This window comes from Callithrix jacchus, chromosome 9, assembly GCF_049354715.1.
Source record: "Callithrix jacchus isolate 240 chromosome 9, calJac240_pri, whole genome shotgun sequence".
In the NCBI taxonomy this organism is placed as follows: Eukaryota; Metazoa; Chordata; class Mammalia; order Primates; family Cebidae; genus Callithrix; species Callithrix jacchus.
Window position 1 is genome coordinate 107,184,783 of NC_133510.1, and position 18,611 is coordinate 107,203,393.

An 18,611-nucleotide genomic window follows, 5' to 3' on the forward strand; every position below is an offset into this window, starting at 1 on the left:
AGCCCAACCCTGTCAGGAGACCCCTGGGGCTGAGTGATCCAGTAAACCAAGACTAACCCTCACTCCCTCCCACCTCACACGCAGAGTCTAGTTGCAGTGGCAGCATACTTGGACTTCTGGTGTAGTTTCTCTAATCATGAACCATTCCATAAACTGGTCCTCTGTGGAAGAGAGAGTTCCTTTCAAATGTGTATTCTCAGGCTCACACAGCCACTGAGTCCTGAACATGGCATATAATCATATTAGAATACAACTGTGGAGTGAGGCAAATGGGAATGCTTGGTTAAGATCCCAACATAACTAAGGTTTAATCTTAGGCTTCAAATAAGACCCCTTTGAAGGAGGTGCAAGCACCAGAGCTATAACCAGGATATTGTAGTCCTTTTTTATTTTTTATTTTTTTTGAGATGAAGTCTCACTCTGTTGCCCAGGCTGGAGTGCAGTGGTGTGATCTCGGCTCATTGCAACCTCCACCTCCTGGGTTCAAGTGATTCTCCTGCCTCAGCCTCCTGAGTAGCTGGGATTATAGGCACCTGCCACTGCGCCCAGCTACTTTTTGTATTTTCAGTAGAGGCAGGGTTTCACCATCTTGACCAGGCTGGTCTTGAACTCCTGACCTCATGATCCACCTGCCTCTGCCTCCCAATGTGCTGGGATTACAGGCATGAGCCACTGCGCCTGGCCTGTAGTCCTTTTTATAGCACTTAAGTCCTTCATATGACAATTTCCTTGTGAAAACTAAAAAATCTTTTAAGGCTAAAGAAACCTTCCTCGGGGTTTATTTCAGTCTGGTAAATAAATAATACTAATAACTAAGATGTACTTATTATTAGTTTCAGCATGAGAAATTCATTATCATGTCCTTTTAAGGAGTCTTTCATCTTCCTTTTTTGTGTTCCCACAAAGGCTTCTGTTTTATTTTTCCAACTTGTTTCTTACCCTACAGACTTTCAGAAACACATAAAGTATCTTCTTGTGTTCATTTGATTTTTAGACAGTATAATGGGCATTTAAGCTTCCTGACTCTTACACCTTTTGTGGAGTAACTTCTTTACTTGATGGGTTCTTTTCAGACCCAAGAGTAATATTTGTATGTCTTGTGGGTTGAATAAACTATTTTAATAATTATTACTTTGTTAAAAGGAATCTTCTGAGAGTGGTGGTGTGTTTGCAAAAGTCTTTGCACTTGAACTGAATAAGAAGTTTTGTTAAGAGGTTTGGGGATCTGATTTCTTCTGACTTGCACTTCAGCTGCTTTTAACCACAGGCAGCCAGTAAAAATGTGTGTGTGACAGACCTATAAACCAGAAAGTGATGACAGCAGGCAGAGTAAGGTGCTGTAAAAATTTTATCATCACACTTGAAGTGATCGTGTTGCTTATTAATGGCGAAAACTCAAGTCCTAACACGTGGCAGTTTTAGTCTGTGTTCAGCCTTGTCATGTGCTTTCATCTGCCAAGCTCCTCTTTGCTTACACCCTTGTTTCTTTTTCTTTCTTTATTTCTTTCTTTCTTTTTTTTTTTTTTTAATAGAGATGGAGTTTCACCATGTTGGCCAGGCTGGTCTCGAACTCCTGACCTCAGGTGATCCACCCACCTTGGCCTCCTAAAGTGCTGGGGTTACATGCACGAGCCACTGCGCCTGGTCTCCCCCTTGTTTCTCTGCTTTGAAGTTCATTTGTTGTCCTGGTTTCCCGTGAAATGCCACTTGGGGATGATTCAAAAGAGGAGGGTGACTTTATTGACCTGTACTTTCCAAATTTCATACTGCCTGTTTTCCAGTTGCCCCAGTTACTTTGCATTCCTTGTGTACTGTGATGTTCCTATTGTCAAACTAGAGCTTCTTCCCACAGCTAAGTGGCTGATCAAGGTTTCTCCAAAGAGATACGCATCAGTTCTATAGTTCTCTAAACAATGTGCAGACTGAGAGACACTCAAAACCTGGCTCTCTGCAGACTTTCAGGTGGTGGTAGTCATGGAGAGTCAGTAGTTTTGGCAGGTACAAGCACATATTAATAGTATGTAGATGGGAACCTCTTTCTCAAGGCAGAGTGTCCTGGATGGAAATGTTTCCCTTCAGTAATCTCACAGTTCAAATATCTTGCTTTATCTCCCCAATAATACAAAGATTTGAATGAATTTCTCTGTTTAGTGAAGTCAGAGAGACAAGAACAAATGTGATAGGCTGGTATGTAACTTTTTTTTTAAGTTTGGGAACTACAGGAAGGGAAAAGTCATGGATAATTCCGTCTCACCAATGTAACTAATGTGGCCATTTTGCACGTTCCTTTTCAGGATTCCTATATGTCATCATTGTAAAACTATCATACATAGGATTTGGTATTCTAGGTTTTTTAAAAAATTAACATTGTGTCAAACTATTTCCACGTTATTTTGAATCTTGAATAGTATGCAGCCATTTAATAAGCTTAGAACAAGAGAGCTACTGTAATTTAGCCATTCCTCTAATGTCAGACATTTGTTGTTTCTAATTTTTTGCAATAGCTAATGATGTTATAATGAAATTGTTGGTATTAATTAAATAAAAAGAAGGGATTGAAGATAGGGAAGAGAAAGGGGTGTATGTTGTAGGGCAGGGATAGAACCTCTTTGCAGCTTAGCCTTGGGAGTGAGAAAGCTGAGGCAACGTATAACTTTGTCCCTGTATCTAGAAAGGTAAGGGACATGTTTGGGAGGAGGGAATGGTGAGTATAGGTAGGTCAGTGGCCTATTTTGTTCAATTGTGTTGTACAGAAGGTAACATGATTGGTTGTAATGCTATAGAACTTTTATTAAAAGGGAATATTCCCCTTTAGGTGATAATAGCTATGTTAATAAAAACTACTGAAAGCTTTTTCTAAGAAAAGGCTAGGAGGTAGGGGTTTTTCTTATGAATAAATGTTTTCATTATTTTAGATTTTTATTTTAAAAGTTAAATCATCGCAAATAAGAATACTGAATTAAAACATATGGCATCTCAGGAGGTTGCAGTGAGTCGAGATTCAGTCACTGCACTCCGCCTGGTTGATAGAGTGAGACCTTGTCTCAAAAGAAAAAATAGTATGGCCTTTTCAGTGGTTTTTCACTGTCAAATTGTCTTCCAAAAGAATAGTATTAGCTTGTGTTACACACCCTATATCCGTGGACTCACTTCAGTGTACATTTGTCAGCACTGGGAGTTTTTATTTTTTTATATGTAAGAAATGACATTCAGTCACTTGAATCTGCATTTCTCATTATGAAATTAAAATAAATAGAAACTTTTATTCTATTTCCTTTGCCTATTTTCTTTCTGTGAGTTGGCTGTTTCTGTTCTTTTTTTTTCTTTTTTGAGATGGAGATCTCGTCCTGTTGCCTGGGCTGGAGTGCAATGGCACAATCTTGGCTCACTGCAACTTCCGCCTCCTGGGTTCAAGCAATTCTGCTGCCTCAGCCTCCCAAGTAGCTGGGATTATGGGCATGCACCACCACACCTTGCTAATTTTTATGTATTTTTAGTAAAGATGAGGTTTCACTATGTTGGCCAGGCTGATCTCAAACTCCTGACCTCATAATCCACTCACCTCAGCCTCCCAAAGTGCTGGGATTACAGGCGTGAACCACACACCCAGCCTGTTTTTGTTTTTTATTCATTTTATCATTTGTGGTCCTGTTGTTTTCTTGCCGACTTGCTAGAGTTCTTTTTGTTGTTTTATTGCTTTTTCCCTGTAAGTATTTTACGGATGCTGCTTTTTTACCTTACACAAAACTATTATTATCTTTCTTTGCTGCATCTATTGTAAAAATGAAGATCATTCTCAGCAATCACACTGTTGACATTCCAGAAAATGTTGACATTACTCTGAAGGGACACACAGTTATTGTGAAGGGCCCTAGAGGAACCCTATAGAGAGACTTCAACCACATCAATGTAGAAAAAACTCAATCTTGGAAAGAAAAAAAAGAGGCTCCAGGTTGACAAACGGCAGGGTAACAGAAAGGAGCTGGCTACCATTTGGACTATCTGTAGTCATGCACAGAAGGATGTTACAAGGGTGTTACCCTGGGCTTCCATTACAAGATGAGATCTGTGTATGTTCACTTCCCCATCAGTGTCCTTATCTAGGAGAATGGATCTTTTGTTGAAATCTGAAATTTCTTGGGTGAAAAATACATCCACAGGGTTTAGATGAGGCCAGGTGTTGCTTGTTCAGCATCTCAAGCCCAGAAAGCTGAATTGATCCTTGAAAGAAATGACATGCAGCTTGTTTCATATTCAGTGGCTTCGATTCAGCAAGCCACAACAGTTAAAAACAAGGATATCAGGAAATGTTCAGATGGTATCTATGTCTCTGCAAAAGGAACTAGGCCAGACGCAGTGGCTCACACCTATAATCCCAGCATTTTGGGAGGCCGAGGCAGGAGGATCACCTGAGGACTGGAGTTTGAGAACAGACTGACTAAAATGGTGAAACCCCGTCTCTACTAAAAAATACAAAAATTAGCCAGGCGTGGTGGCAGCCGCTGTAATCCCAGCTACTTGGGAGGTTGGGGCAGGAGAATTGCTTGAACCTAGTAACCAGAGGTTGCAATGAGCTGAGACTGCACCACTGCACTCTAGCCTGGGTGACAGAATGAGACTCCATCTCAAAAAAGAAAGAAAGAGAGAGAGAGAGAGAGAGAGAGAGAGAGAGAGAGAGAGAGAGAGAAAGAAAGAAAGAAAGAAAGAAAGAAAGAAAGAGAGAGAGAGAGAGAGAGAGAGAGAGAGAGAGAGAGAGAGAAGAAAGAAAGAAAGAAAGAAAGAAAGAAAGAAAGAAAGAAAGAAAGAAAGAAAGAAAGAAAGAAAGAAAGAAGAAAGAAAAGAAAGAAAGAGGAACTATTCAGCAGGCTGATGAATAAGATCTAAGAGTTGTCCAGCTATAGAAACAAGATGCTGGATGATTCCTACGACCTACTTGTGATATTTAAATGATGCAATAACAGACCTATTGATTTTGGAGTGAAAAAAAAACAAAAAACTATTATTATTATTGTATTTACTTCTAAGTTTGATAAGTTATTACCTCACTAGAGATATAGAAAAGATTCCATTTAATATGCTGTATAATAAGAAAGTGAAAAAACTTTTCCCCAAATTATCAAATCATCATTACCATACTATTTTGAAAGTACATTTTATTGCTTTGTGATGGCTTTTTTGTTTTTTGAGAGGGAGGCTCACTCTGTCTCCAGGCTGGAGTGCAGTGGTGCGATCTCAGTTCACTGCAACTTCTACCTCCTGGGTTCAAGCCATTCTCCTGCCTCAGCCTCCCAAGTAGCTGGGGTTACAGGCATGTGCCACCATACCCAGCTAATTTTTGTATTTTTAGTAGAGATGGGGTTTCACCATGTTGGCCAGGATGGTCTCAATCTCCTGACCTCGTGATCCACCGACCTTGGCCTCCCAATGTGCTGGGATTACAGGCATGAGCCACCACGCTTGGCCACGTGATGGCTTTTTAAAAATGATAAATGATTCTGTATTTGTCTCTTTTTAGGCTATCTAATCTCTTTTATTGACCTCTGCTTACTTTTACAAATACAAGTAGGGAGCCCATTTTATTATTACTCTTTAGTTTCAGTTTTTACAAGTGGACAGTAAGTACTTCATGGATCCAAATATTAGGAATTGATCTTAGGCAAAAAAAAAAAATTGGGGCAGATTGGAAGCAACTTATAATAACAGTTTTATCTGTGTTTTTCTGACTACCTGGTTCTGTGCTGTTTTTGCGACATTTACTTAACATTTGTCTTTGAATGCTGCTTCAAATTTTGTTTCAAAATTGAGGGGGAAAATTATTAGCAAATGACAAACAAAATTTTATTTGCCTTTTTTTGTTAGAGACAGAATTTAAGGAAAAATTCTGATGATTTTGATTACAGGTAGTGGCTAACCTCTTATGATTTATTTATTTATCTTTCCATCTATTTGTACATTTTATTTTTGGTAAACAGTCTCTTCCCCAGTAAGACAGCAGTTCTTCTTAATCACAGAAGTTATTCCTTTCCTTGTGATGGCCTTCTGTGTTCTGTGTCTTGGCAAACATCTGAGCCTAATAGTTGGGTGGTGCTCTTGGCATAGATGTTATGTAAGGAATTATCACCTGCTTTTAGAGTCAGTCATGCCATGAAATCGAAGGAGTCAGTAAGGCGTTATGGAATCAGGCGGCTTGTGTGACAGCTCTGACGCTGATGCCAATTAATTACCTGCCTGGACCTCAGTTTCCTCATCCATCAGTAGAAAGAACACAGTTGGCCTAGTGACCCCAAATGTCTCTCCCAAGCTAACATTCTGTGATTCTCATTCTTTGAGATGTTACCACAAGGAATGTTTACTTCTACATTGCTTTTAAAATAAGAAAAATGGAGAAAAGCAAATGAGAACTAGAGTTTAATTTTAAAATTTTGAAGTGTCATTGATGAGGTTATAGTCATGTGTCATGTTGCTTTAGTCCAGTAGTACTTTTTTTTTTTTTTGAGACGGAGTTTTGCTGTTGTTACCCAGACTGGAGTGCCATGGCACGATCTTGGCTCACCGCAACCTCCGCCTTCTGGGTTCAAGCAATTCTCCTGCCTCAGCCTCCCGAGTAGCTGGGACTACAGGTGTGCACCACCATGCCCAGCTAATTTTTGTATTTTTAGTAGAGACGGGGTTTCACCTCGTTGACCAGGATGGTCTCGATCTCTTGACCTCGTGAGCCACCGCACCCGGCCTAGTCCAGTAGTCCTTAATTAAGAGTATGCATTAGAGCTACCAGGGAACATTTTAAATATATGCATAGATGTGTGTGGACATATATACATATTTACACACACAAATATGTTTATTTTTCGGAGACAGTGTCTCGCTCTGTTGCCCAGGCTGGAGTGCAGTGGCATGATCTCAGCTCACTACAACCTCCACCTCCTGGGTTCAAGTGATTCTTCTGCCTCAGCCTCCCAAGTAGCTAGGAAAATGCCCAGCTAATTTTAGTATTTTAAGTAGAGATGGGGTTTCACCATGTTGGTCAGGCTTGTCTCAAACTCCTGACCTCATGTGACCCACCTGCCTTGGCCTCCCAAAGTGCTGGAATTACAGGCATGAGCCATGGCACTTGGCCACACACACAAATATGCTTGCTTGGGCCCATGCCCTGCAAATCTGATTCAGTAGGTTAAGGATAAGGATAAGACCTAGTAAGTCTTGGTTATTCAGATGCAAATAGGGGTTGAGAGGCCTCTCCCACTTATGGAAAGCAGATACTGTAGGTATAGACTGATGTGGTATACTCTGCAACAAATAAGTCCTGTTGCTCTTTTGGGATCCTATAATTAATTGGCACAGATTATAGTTTTTCTCTTTTCTTTTCTTTCTTTTTTTTTGAGACGGAACTCGTACTGTAGCCCGGGCTGGAGTGCAGTGGTGCCATCTTGGCTCCCAGGTTCAAGCAATTCTCCTGCCTTAGCTTCCTGAGTAACTGGTATTACAGGCGTGTGCCACCATGCCTGGCTAATTTTTTGTATTTTTAGTGGAGACATTGTTTCACTATATTGGCCAGGCTGGTCTTGAACACCTGATCTCATGATCCACCCACCTCAGCTTCCCAAAGTGCTGGGATTGCAGTCATGAGCCACCATGCATGCCTGGCCCAGGGAAATTACAACAAGCTAGTTTTTCTTTAAGAAGAACCCACTTCTCATTTTCCTATCTGTTCAGGCTGGTATAACAAAATAACATAAACTAGGTGGCTTATCAACAAGAGAAAACGATTTCTCACAGTTCTGTGGCCTGGGAAGTCCAAGATCAAGGTGCCAGTAGATTCCATGTCTGGTGAGGGCCCACTTCCTGATTCTCAGTAGGTACCGACTTGCTGTGTCCTCACATAGTGGAAGGGGAAATGGGCTCTCTGGAGTTTCTTTCATAACTGTGCTAATCCCATTCTTGAGGGCTCCTAATCACCTCCCAAAGGCCCCTCCTTCCAATGCTGTCACTCTGAGAGTTAAGATTTTGACACAGAAATTTTGGAGGTATAGAAGTATTCAGATCATAGCACTTATATCTCAAAGATAAGGAGATTACTATGTTCCTTTTCACTTTTCTGTCTATATTTTAAGTATTAGTAACATTTGATTGTCTGGTATATAATAAAATAGTCTTTTGATTGTTGACCCTATCTTGACATTGTATGATAGGGGTTATTTAAATTTTATTTTATTTTTAAATGGAGTTTTGCTCTTTTTGCCCAGGCTGGAGTGCAATGGCACAATCTTGGCTCACTGCAACCTCTGTTCAAGCAGTTCTCCTACCTCAGCCTCCCAAGTAGCTGGGATTACAGGCTGTGCCACCACACCTAGCTAATTTTGTAGTTTTAGAGACGGGGTTTCTCCATGTTGGTCAGGCTGGTCTTGAACTTCCAACCTCCCAAAGTATGGGATTACAGGCATGAGCCACCGCGCCTGGCCTAAAATTTTTTTTAATTAACTATCTTTTTTAAAAACACATAGTATCAAAAGTATGATGAAAGTGAAAGTCCAGCTTACTAGAGATAATGATTACTAACATTTTGGGGGTTTAGCTGATTTTATTAAATATAAAAATTATTTATTAAATTAATGTTAATTTAATATTAATATTATATTAAATACCATTTAAATATCAGTCTAGGGCTGAGTATGGTGGCTCATGCCTATAATCCCAGCACTTTGGGAGGCTGAGGCAGGTGGATCACGAGGTCAAGAAATCGAGACCATCCCGGCCGACATAGTAAATCCTTTTCGCTACTAAAAATGCAAAAATTAGCTGGGCGTGGTGGCACACGCCTGTAGTCCCAGCTACTTGGGAGGCTGAGAAAGGAGAATCCCTTGAACGCAAGAGGCCGAGGTTGCAGTGAGCGTAGATCGCATCACTGCACTTTAGCCTGGGTGACAGAGCGAGACTCTGTCTCTAAATAAATAAATAAATAAATATCAGTTTAGGTTGGGCGTAGTGGCTCATGCCTGTAATCCCAGCACTTCGGGAGGCTGAGGTGGGTGGATCATGAGGTCAGGAGTTTAAGATCGGCCTAGCTAAGATGGTAAAACCCCATCTCTACTAAATATACAAAAATTAGCCGCGTGCAGTGGCTGGTGCCTGTAATCCCAGCTACTCAGGAGGCTGAGGAAAAGAATCACTTGAGCCTGGGAGGCGGAAGTTGCGGTGAGCTGAGATTACACTGCTGCACTCTAGCCTGGGTGTCAGAGCAAGACTCCGTCTCAAAAAAAAAAAAATCGGTCTACATGTAGTGATAGTATAACATGCTGGTTAAAAGTATGTGCTCTACTTTTACATTTATGGTCAATTTTTCTTTTAGACAAAGTCTGAGTCTGTTTCCTTGTTTGTAAAATGGGGATGATGGTAGCAGTACCCACCTAACGATACTGCTGTAAGGATTAAATGAAAGGAGGCATACAAACATTCGCCCTCTGTCTAGTTCTGGATAAATACAAATATCAGCTATGAAGATGATGAGGAGATTAAAGAAGGATGGAATGGCTTATTTGGATCAGCAGAAATGAGAAGAAATCACTTAAGGAACAAGTAGTAAGGGTGGACCTGAGCTTGGTTAATTGTGGGCCCTGAAGAAGATGGCTAGCTTAAGCATTTTTATAAGCTGGAGGTAACGCTCTCTTGGTGGTTTTGACTGGTGATGACACCCGGGATGACAGTGCTGTCATGTGGGGATAACACACCACTAAGCTGGATTGTGTTTGTTTTGATGCCTGATTGGGCCAGCACAAAATCCTAGGGAGAAAACAGAGAATCTGCAGAAAGTATTTTTTACTGCAATCTTGCTGCATCTGGCCTGAAGATCCTGTGTCTGCTTATCCATGAGTCAGCCTGGGAGAAAATGTGTAAGCCTTGGTTTGAGTGGTCTCCCCCTATGTCTGTAAGCAGGGTTGTGTGAGAAGGGGATGTCTGTCTGACATTTGGCTTCTCTGCATTTAAACCATGGCTGGGAGTAAAGATGGCATAAAATGTGACCTCAGTATTTTGTACCTGTTACTTATTCTCCTGCATCCAGGGAATGTTCCGATTATGGCTTGTTACTTGTCGGGATCCCCTGAGAACATATCTTGAGTGTGAGCTGAGTCAGGAATATTGAATAATTTGCCAGATGTTTCCAGTCAGATGAAAGAACTAAAGCTATACTCTTCATTAGAGTCCTTCCTTCCTCAGATTCCTCATTTTGGCCTGTGGGACTAGAATAGTAAGGCTTTTAGAGTGAACCTAATTTTAGAAAATGCATCATCATGTTTTCCTTTCTGATAATTACAATCCTTACTTCCATTACTTCTAGCTAAAGATCATCACCCTAGTAAAACTTTGCCAGAGAACCCGGCAGCATTCACCAGCACGGACACTGCAGATCCCAGAGCCCTGCTACAGGCCTATATAGACAGTCACTCTGTGGTCATCTTCAGTAGGTCCACATGCACACGCTGTACTGAGGTAAGACTCTAAGCTCAAGGGGTTTCAATGGAATTGTAGGAATTTGACAGACTGTTGAGCTCAAATGCAAACAATTGGATTTCACCTTTAGGAAGAGTGTATGTAGGTGTAACTTGCTTCAGAATAATGGTAAAACGTGGACTTAAGAAGAAAATATTGCCTGAGTAATCTTTCTGAGCTTATGCCAAGTATAAGATGTTTTCAGGTAGTCAAAGTCAGGGAAGGTTAGGGTGGGGGAATTACCAAACCAGTTGATTTCAGGTATGTCTGTAGGGAATATTTCATAAGGAATGGTTGCTTAGGGTACTACCAAATTTTGATAGATGTCTCTTCATGCTGTGGTTTATTATGGGGAAAATGACTTCACAAAGAATAAACTGTGTTTCCTACTTGGTTCTTAATGTTAGATTATCAGAGAGAAAAGGTCAGTGGTCACAACCATTGGGAGGATTGGTTTAGTCCCCCATGAATTAACCACAGAATAAGGGTGATAATCAAAAGGCAAACCTGATCTGGCTGGTACTTCAGAGGAAGGTTGAGGGCATTTAAATGTCACTGAAGTTTCGCTGGCTCATGTCTGTAATCCAAGCACTTTGGAGGCCAAGGTGGGTGGATCACCTGAGGTTGGGAGTTCAAGACCAGCCTGACCAACATGCTGAAACCCCATCTTAAAAAAAAAAAAAGAAAAAATAAAATAAAATGTCACTGAAGTTTAGCTCTAAATTATACTCAGTGTAGCTCTAGGCCTACACAATGGAGTAAGACTTAAGAGTAAACATAACTGGCCATCGGTCCAGGTTCACCTGAAAGTTAATTTATTATCAAGTTTAATTTTCTCTCAATTTGTCTGGCCTGTGACTTACTTTCCAGATCTTGAGATTGAATTCAGAAGCCTTTTTATTCTGGAAGCCTTAGGTAGAACTGGGCTTATGGGCTTTTTGAACTCTCTCTCCCCTTTCTCTCTCTGTGTGTGTTTGTGTGTGTGTATGTGTGCACACCTGTGCGCACGTGCACTTTTTTTCTAAATAAAGAAAAAGGAAGGTGGGCAGCAAAAACACTGAAGTAGGGAGACCCTTTCATCCTTGTCTCTCTCCTGAACACAGTCTGCATCGATGCCACCTTTGGCTTCATCCCAATCAATGTGATAGTGATGCCTTTCATGTAGGACATTGGGAGTAGGATTGCAAAGAGGTAGAAGACACAAGTCCCATCCCAGGGGGTTTAGCTCAACTGAGAGGGCAGAACATGGCCTAAGAAGAAAAATGATCTCAGAGAGCCCATGCTAAAATCTACATAACTGGACAGGCAGTGTTAGAGAATTTAGAAGAGGGCTGGGTATTAGAAATCTGCTATGTAATTATTGGCTTCTGGGGGCTTCATTATCTAGCTCTGGCAATCTTACCTGCTTTGGGGACCTACCCCCACCCAAATTCCTTTTTGTTTAATCTTTAAAATGAAGGGCTTGAACTAGTTGCTTACTGAGGGTTTTTTTAGTTCTGAAATTATGTGCTTGTCTAGTCTCTTTTGTTACCAAACAATAGTTAAGAGCCTGGACTCTAAAGTCAGAGCGTGGATCTTGGCTCTGTGATTTCTCAGCCACATGACTTTAGTTATTTACCTGTTGTGCCACAGTTTCCCCATCTGTAAAATGTGGATAATAATAGTACCTATAACATGTTTGTTATTAGGATTAAATTAATATTTATGAAAGCCTTAGAACATACCTGACACATAGTAAACACTATATCAGTGTTTGTTAAAGAAAAGAACTAGTGGCATTTTTTCCTTTTCTGTCAGGACATAAAAACTTAGGTGGTTAATTTTCTCACCTGTCAGTACTGAGGCAAGATTAGATGGCAGTCAACAAATACCTGACTTAATGCTAAGTATAATTAATCCTATCAGTGGCTTAATAGCTACCATTTGAGTGCCAACTATGTGCCAGGCATTTGGTCATTCTACCCATATTTTCAAACATTATTAAAGAATTGGGAGCTGGGCACAGTGGCTTATGCCTGCAATCTCAATGGTTTGGGAGGCCAAGGCAAGAGGTTCACTTGAAGGCAGGAGTTCGAGACCAGTCTGGGCAACATGACAAGACTCAATCTCCATGAAAAAAAAAATATATATATATGTATATGTATATTATATATATCATGGTTTGCATGTGCCTGCAGTCCTAGCTTCTCAGGAGGCCAAGGTGGGAGGATCACTTGAGCCCAGGAGTTCAGCTTACATGAGAATGATTGTGCCACTGCACTCTAGCCTGGGTAACAGAGTGACCCTATCTCTAAAATAAATAAATATGGGCACAGTGGCTCACACCTGTAATTCCAGCACTTTGGAAGGCTGAGGCAGGCAGATCACTTGAGGCCAGAAGTTCAGGACCACCAGGCTGGCCAACATGGTGAAATCCTGTCTCTTCTAAAACTGTAAAAATTAGCTAGACATGGTGGTGCACACTTGTAATCCCAGCTACGCAGGAAGCAGAGGCATGAGAATCATTTAAAATTCAAGAAGCAGAGGTGGCAGTGAGCCAAGATCGTGCCACTGAACTACAGCCTGGGCGACAGAGCGAGACTCTATCTCAAAATAATAATAATAAAATAAAAATTTAAAAATAAAATAAGTAAATAAACAGAAATTCTGATTTTAACCCTGCCCTAGTTCTGGAATGAAGAGTTGGGCTAGCAGTCAGGATTGCTACTAGTGATAGATAGATAGATTCTCCGTGTGCTTCTTGCAATCCCAGATCTCTTTGACCTGTCATTGTTCTTTTTTTCTTTTCTTTTCTTTTTTTTTTTGAGACGGAGTTTCGCTATTCTTACCCAGGCTGGAGTGCAATGGTGCGATCTCGGCTCACGGCAACCTCTGCCTCCTGGGTTCAAGCAATTCTCCTGCCTCAGCCTACCAAGTAGCTGGGACTACAGGCGCGCACCACCATGCCCAGCTAATTTTTTTTTGTATTTTTAGTAGAGACGGGGTTTCACCTTGTTGACCAGGATGGTCTCGATCTCTTGACCTCGTGATCCACCCGCCTCGGCCACCCAAAGTGCTGGGATTATAGGCGTGAGCCACCGCGCCGGGCCGAAGCCTACTGTTTTAGTCGTTAAGTTTAGAATGAGACAAGAATACAATTTGTTTTTTTGAAGAATACATTTTCCTCATTGATCATCTCTGTGAACTTCAGGCTACTCTGGCCTTTTACATTTTATCGTATAATTGTAGGAATATGATTCTAAACTTTCCTAAATTATTGACAGGCTGTGTCTTATGCATGAATGTCTCTCGTGTCAGTAGTTTAAATGCTATCTAGTCACATAAGTAACTTTTAAATAAAATTTTATTTTTTATAACCATGAGCATATGATTTTTTGTTTATTTGTTTTATTTAATAGTCTCAGAGCATAATAAACTTTTTTTTTTGGTAACTGATTTATTGGTTGAGGGTTACTCAGCCAAAAAATAGATAATACTTTGACTATTGTAAGAATATATTTTTCCCCAGGTTTGCCACATAATGCTTTGGAAACATTAAGTGTTCCAGTGCTTAGCTGGGCATGGTGGCTCACGCCTGTAATCCCAGAACTTTGGGAGGCCGAGACGGGTGGATCACGAGGTCAAGAGATCGAGACCATCCTGGCCAACATGGTGAAACCCCGTCTCTACTAAAAATACAAAAATTAGCTGGGCATGGTGGCGTGTGCCTGTAATCCCAGCTGCTCAGGAGGCTGAGGCAGGAGAATCGCTTGAAACTGGGAGGTGGAGGTTGCAGTGATTTGAGAAAGCGCCACTGCACTTCAGCCTGGTGACAGATCGAGATTCCATCTCAAAAAAAAAAAAAAAAAAAGTGTTCCAGTGCTTTTTAAAACATATCCATTTTATAATGAGGTAGAACACACACACAAAAAGATAAGCATAAGGCCGGATGCTGTGGCTTACGCCTGTAATCCCAGCTCTGAGGGAGGCAGAGGTGGGAGGATAGCTTGAGACCAGGAGTTCGAGACCTGCCTGGGTAATATAGCGAGACCCCATTCTCCACAAAAAGGAAAATACCCCACAAAGACTATATATATCTATATATCTATATCTATATCTATATCTATATCTATATCTATATCTATATCTATCTATATCTATATCTATATCTATCTATGTATGTATAGTGAGGTAGACTGAGTCACTAAACATATAAAATGTATCTTGTGAAGTGATACAGATGAATCATTGACAATTGAATTAGAATCAATAGACTTCGCCGGGCACAGTGGCTCATGCCTGTAATCCCAGCACTTTGGGAGGCTGAGGCAGGTGGATCATGAGTTCAGGAGTTCACGACCAGCCTGATCAACGTGGTGAAACCTTGTCTTAAAAAAAAATTAAAAGGCCGGGCGCGGTGGCTCACGCCTATAATCCCAGCACTTTGTGAGGCCGAGGCGGGTGGATCATGAGGTCAAGAGATCGAGACCATCCTGGTCAACAAGATGAAACCCCGTCTCTACTAAAAATACAAGAATTTGCTGGGCATGGTGGTGCGTGCCTGCAGTCCCAGCTACTCAGGAGGCTGAGGAAGGAGAATTGCCTGAACCCAGGAGGCAGAGGTTGCGGTGAGCCAAGATTGTGCCATTGCACTCTAGTCTGGGTAACAACAGTGAAACTCCGTCTCAAAAAAAAAAAAAAAAAAATTAAAAAAAAAAGAATCAATAGACTTCAAACACTCTTTTAAATATCATTACTGTCAACAGGGAGAATCTTGTAGGTTACATAAAAGTGAAATGGAAAATTTTCAAAGGAGAAGGCTGGTTGAGGAAGGAAGTAACAAAGCTGGATAAGAGGTTCTCCTGTTGATTATAACCTCATTTTTCATTTTCCTCCTTGTTTCTCAACTTCTTCCAGGTAAAGAAGTTATTTAAGTCTCTGTGTGTTCCTTATTTTGTGCTTGAACTTGATCAAACAGGTAAGTTTCTGTTTAATATGTAAATCATACCTGCTGACTGTACATTTTATTTAATTTGTTCTGTCTGGCTTTAATTTGTCTTCCTTGAGGTTTTTATTGTTTAGTGAGTACCTGCTAGCTGATTCCTCTTTTTGGTCATTTAGACAGGGCACTCCCCTGGAGCTAATTGTATTTACCTTTAGCCTTTACCTAGTTTATAGCCTTGGTATTACCCAGCGTTTCCTATTATTGGAATTATCCCTCTTATTACTCATGAATCTAATTACAGATACAGTATTTGCTGGTTTATAGTAACTTTGTTTTTGCAAATTTGTCTCCTTTCTGATAAGTAATACAAATAGTATTAGAATTAAATATAAATTGAGAGGCATTCAGAAATTGTGGCAGGGACATGCAAAGATCAGTAAAGGTAAAAGATCCATAAAGAGTGCAACTGGGAAATCCCAGGGACAGAAAGGTTGGTGGAGTAAACGGAAAGCTTCTTTCTAAGACTATGGTGCTCTTTTTTTGTGAGTCAGAAAATCCCAAGGGCTCACAGACAAATGTTATTAAGAATCTAATCTAGGCCCATTGGTGACTCACGCCTCTAATCCCAACAGTTTGAGAGGCCAAGGTGGTAGGATCGCTTGAAGCCAGGAGTTTCAGACCAGCCTGGGCAACAGAGTGAGACACTGTCTCTACAAAAATAAAAAATTAGCCAGGCACCCAGGCGCAGTAGCATGTGCCTGTAGTTCTAGCTACTCAGAAGGCTGAGGCAGAAGGATTGCTTGAGCAAAGGAGTTCAAGGTTACAGGGAGCTATGATTGCACCACTGCACTCTAGCCTGGATGACTTAGTAAGACCTTGTTTCGAAAAACAAACAAAAAAAATCTGCTTGGCTGAACGCGGTGGCTCATGCCTGTAATTCCAGCACTTTGGGAGGCCAAGGCAGGCGGATCACAAGGTCAGGAGTTTGAGACCAGTGTGGTCTCAAACGACATAATGAAACCCTGCCTCTATTATAAATACAGAAAAATTAGCCGGGTGTGATGGCATGCGCCTGTAGTCCCAGCTATTTGGGAGGCTGAGGCAGGAGAACCACTTGAACCCAAGAGGCGGAGGTTGTAGTGAGCTGAGACCATGCCACTGCACTCCAGCCTGGGTGACAGAGTCAGACTCTGTCTTTAAAAAAAAAAAAAATCTGCTAGTGCCAGCACCATCATTTCTAGAGGAAAACCTCTCCAGATCAGGAAGAAGAGATAAACTTCATGTCACCTAGTAGCTTACAGGAAGCAGAGTTCTGGGCATTAACAGTCTCTGTTTAGTCTCCAAAGGAATATAAGGAAAGGATTCAACTAGACAGAGAAAGATACATGGCAATTGGGAGATATGAGTAATTGGCATATAAGTTTCATTTCTTTTATTCTTTTTCTTTTTCTTTTTTCTTTTCTTTTTTTTTGAGACAGGCAGAGTCTTGCTCTCTCTCACCCAGGCTGGTGTGCAGTGGCACGATCTTGGCTCACTGCAGCCTTCACCTCCTGGGTTCAAGCGATTCTTCTGCCTCAGCCTCCTGAGTATTTGGACACAGGCCTATGTAATTCTGAAGTCTGTGTTATTTCCATAATACCATGTTATCTGTCCTGCTACTGTGACCCTTCTATTCCTTCTATTCCTTAGGAAGGCTCTTGCCCCTAAATACTCCATAGTATGAAAGGAAATCTCAATAATTAAAATTTCTTCTGGGTCCAAAAGTAGCCTTTTATAAAAAAATAAAATTTCCTGGGAAACTTAAGTCACTTGCAACTTGCTGTGAATTAGGGAAAAATAACCAATCAGAACAATAACCAAACAAGCATATTAAATGAATATAAGATTAAGCAAATGAACATGTGGGAAAAGTAAAGGAGGTAACATCAGAAGAAATGGGCAGGATGGATGCACTAAGTGCTTGGGAGCATGATTTGTAAGGACTTACTCTCTGAATCTGGAAAATTTGCATTTTTTGTAACAAGTGGCAGATGTTTTATTTCTAAAACAGTTAACAAGTGGCTAAGGAAGTTTAAGAGACTGTGGTTTAATATGTGTCAGTCCCACAAAATAAGCATTGGAATATGAATTGACTTTTGTCCTAGTGGTTTCCCAGTTATACTTCCCTTGCTCTTTTTTTTTTTCTGAGATAGAGTCTGGCTCTGTCACCCAGGCTGGAGTCAGTGGCATGATCTTGGCCCACTGCAACCTCCACCTCCTGGGTTCAGGTTATTCTCCTGCTTCAGCCTCCTGAGGAGCTGGGGACTACAGGCACTTGCCACCATGCCCAGCTAATTTTTGTATTTTTAGAAGAGACAAGGTTTAACCAGATTGGCCAAGCTGGTCTCCAACTCCTGACCTTGTGATCTGCCCACCTTGACCTCCCAAAATGCTGAGATTACAGGCATAAACCACCATGCCTGGCCCCTTGCTCTTTCTTAAGTGTCCTCTTTATTTTCTCTGTCATTCTTCAGATGATTCTTATCTTTTTTTTTTTTTTTTTTGAGAAGGAGTCTTGCTCTGTTGCCCAGGCTGGAGTGCATGCAGTTTCGCGATCTCTGCCTCCTGGGTTCAAGCAATTCTCCTGCCTCAGCCTCCCGAGTAGCTGGGATTACAGGCATGTGCCACCATGCCTGGCTAATTTTTTTTTTTTTTGTATTTTTAGTAGAGATGGGGTTTCACCCTATCAGCCAGACTGGTCTCGAATTCCTGACCTTGTGATCTCCCTGCCTTGGCTTCCCAAAGTGCTGGGATTACAGGCATGAGCCACCTGCCCAGCCTATTCTTATCTTTTAAAATGTGTATTGCCAGTGGAGAGGTGGGGTGACTGAAAAATCTATTATATTTCTCCTTTTCCAACTACTTTTCTGTGTAAGACTAGATTTTTCATTTACTTCTACCAAAACAACATATATTGCAACAAATTAATCCGGAAGCAAATATGGGAATCTAGTTGTCTTCTATTAGCACAGATGCTAAAAAATGTCAAAAAATGTGAAACAACACACGTCTTCTCACTATATTTATTTATTTTGAGATGAAGTTTCATTCTTGTTGCCCAGGCTGGAGTACAGTGACGCAATCTCAGCTCACTGCAACCTCCATTTTCCAGGTTCAAGCAATTCTCCTGCCTCAGCCTCCAAAATAGCTGAGATCACAGGCA

General features: G+C 41.1%; 1 protein-coding gene and 1 pseudogene across 1 annotated transcript in view; both read left to right on the forward strand.

Moving 5' to 3' along the window:
- Positions 1–18,611, forward strand: part of TXNRD1 (thioredoxin reductase 1) — a 116,614-nt gene that overhangs the window by 14,933 nt on the left and 83,070 nt on the right. Inside the window, 2 exon segments of the mRNA NM_001256419.1 lie at positions 10,334–10,485; positions 15,382–15,442. Of these exon segments, the coding sequence (NP_001243348.1) occupies positions 10,334–10,485; positions 15,382–15,442 (213 nt within the window).
- Positions 3,657–4,553, forward strand: LOC144577658 (large ribosomal subunit protein uL6 pseudogene; annotated as a pseudogene).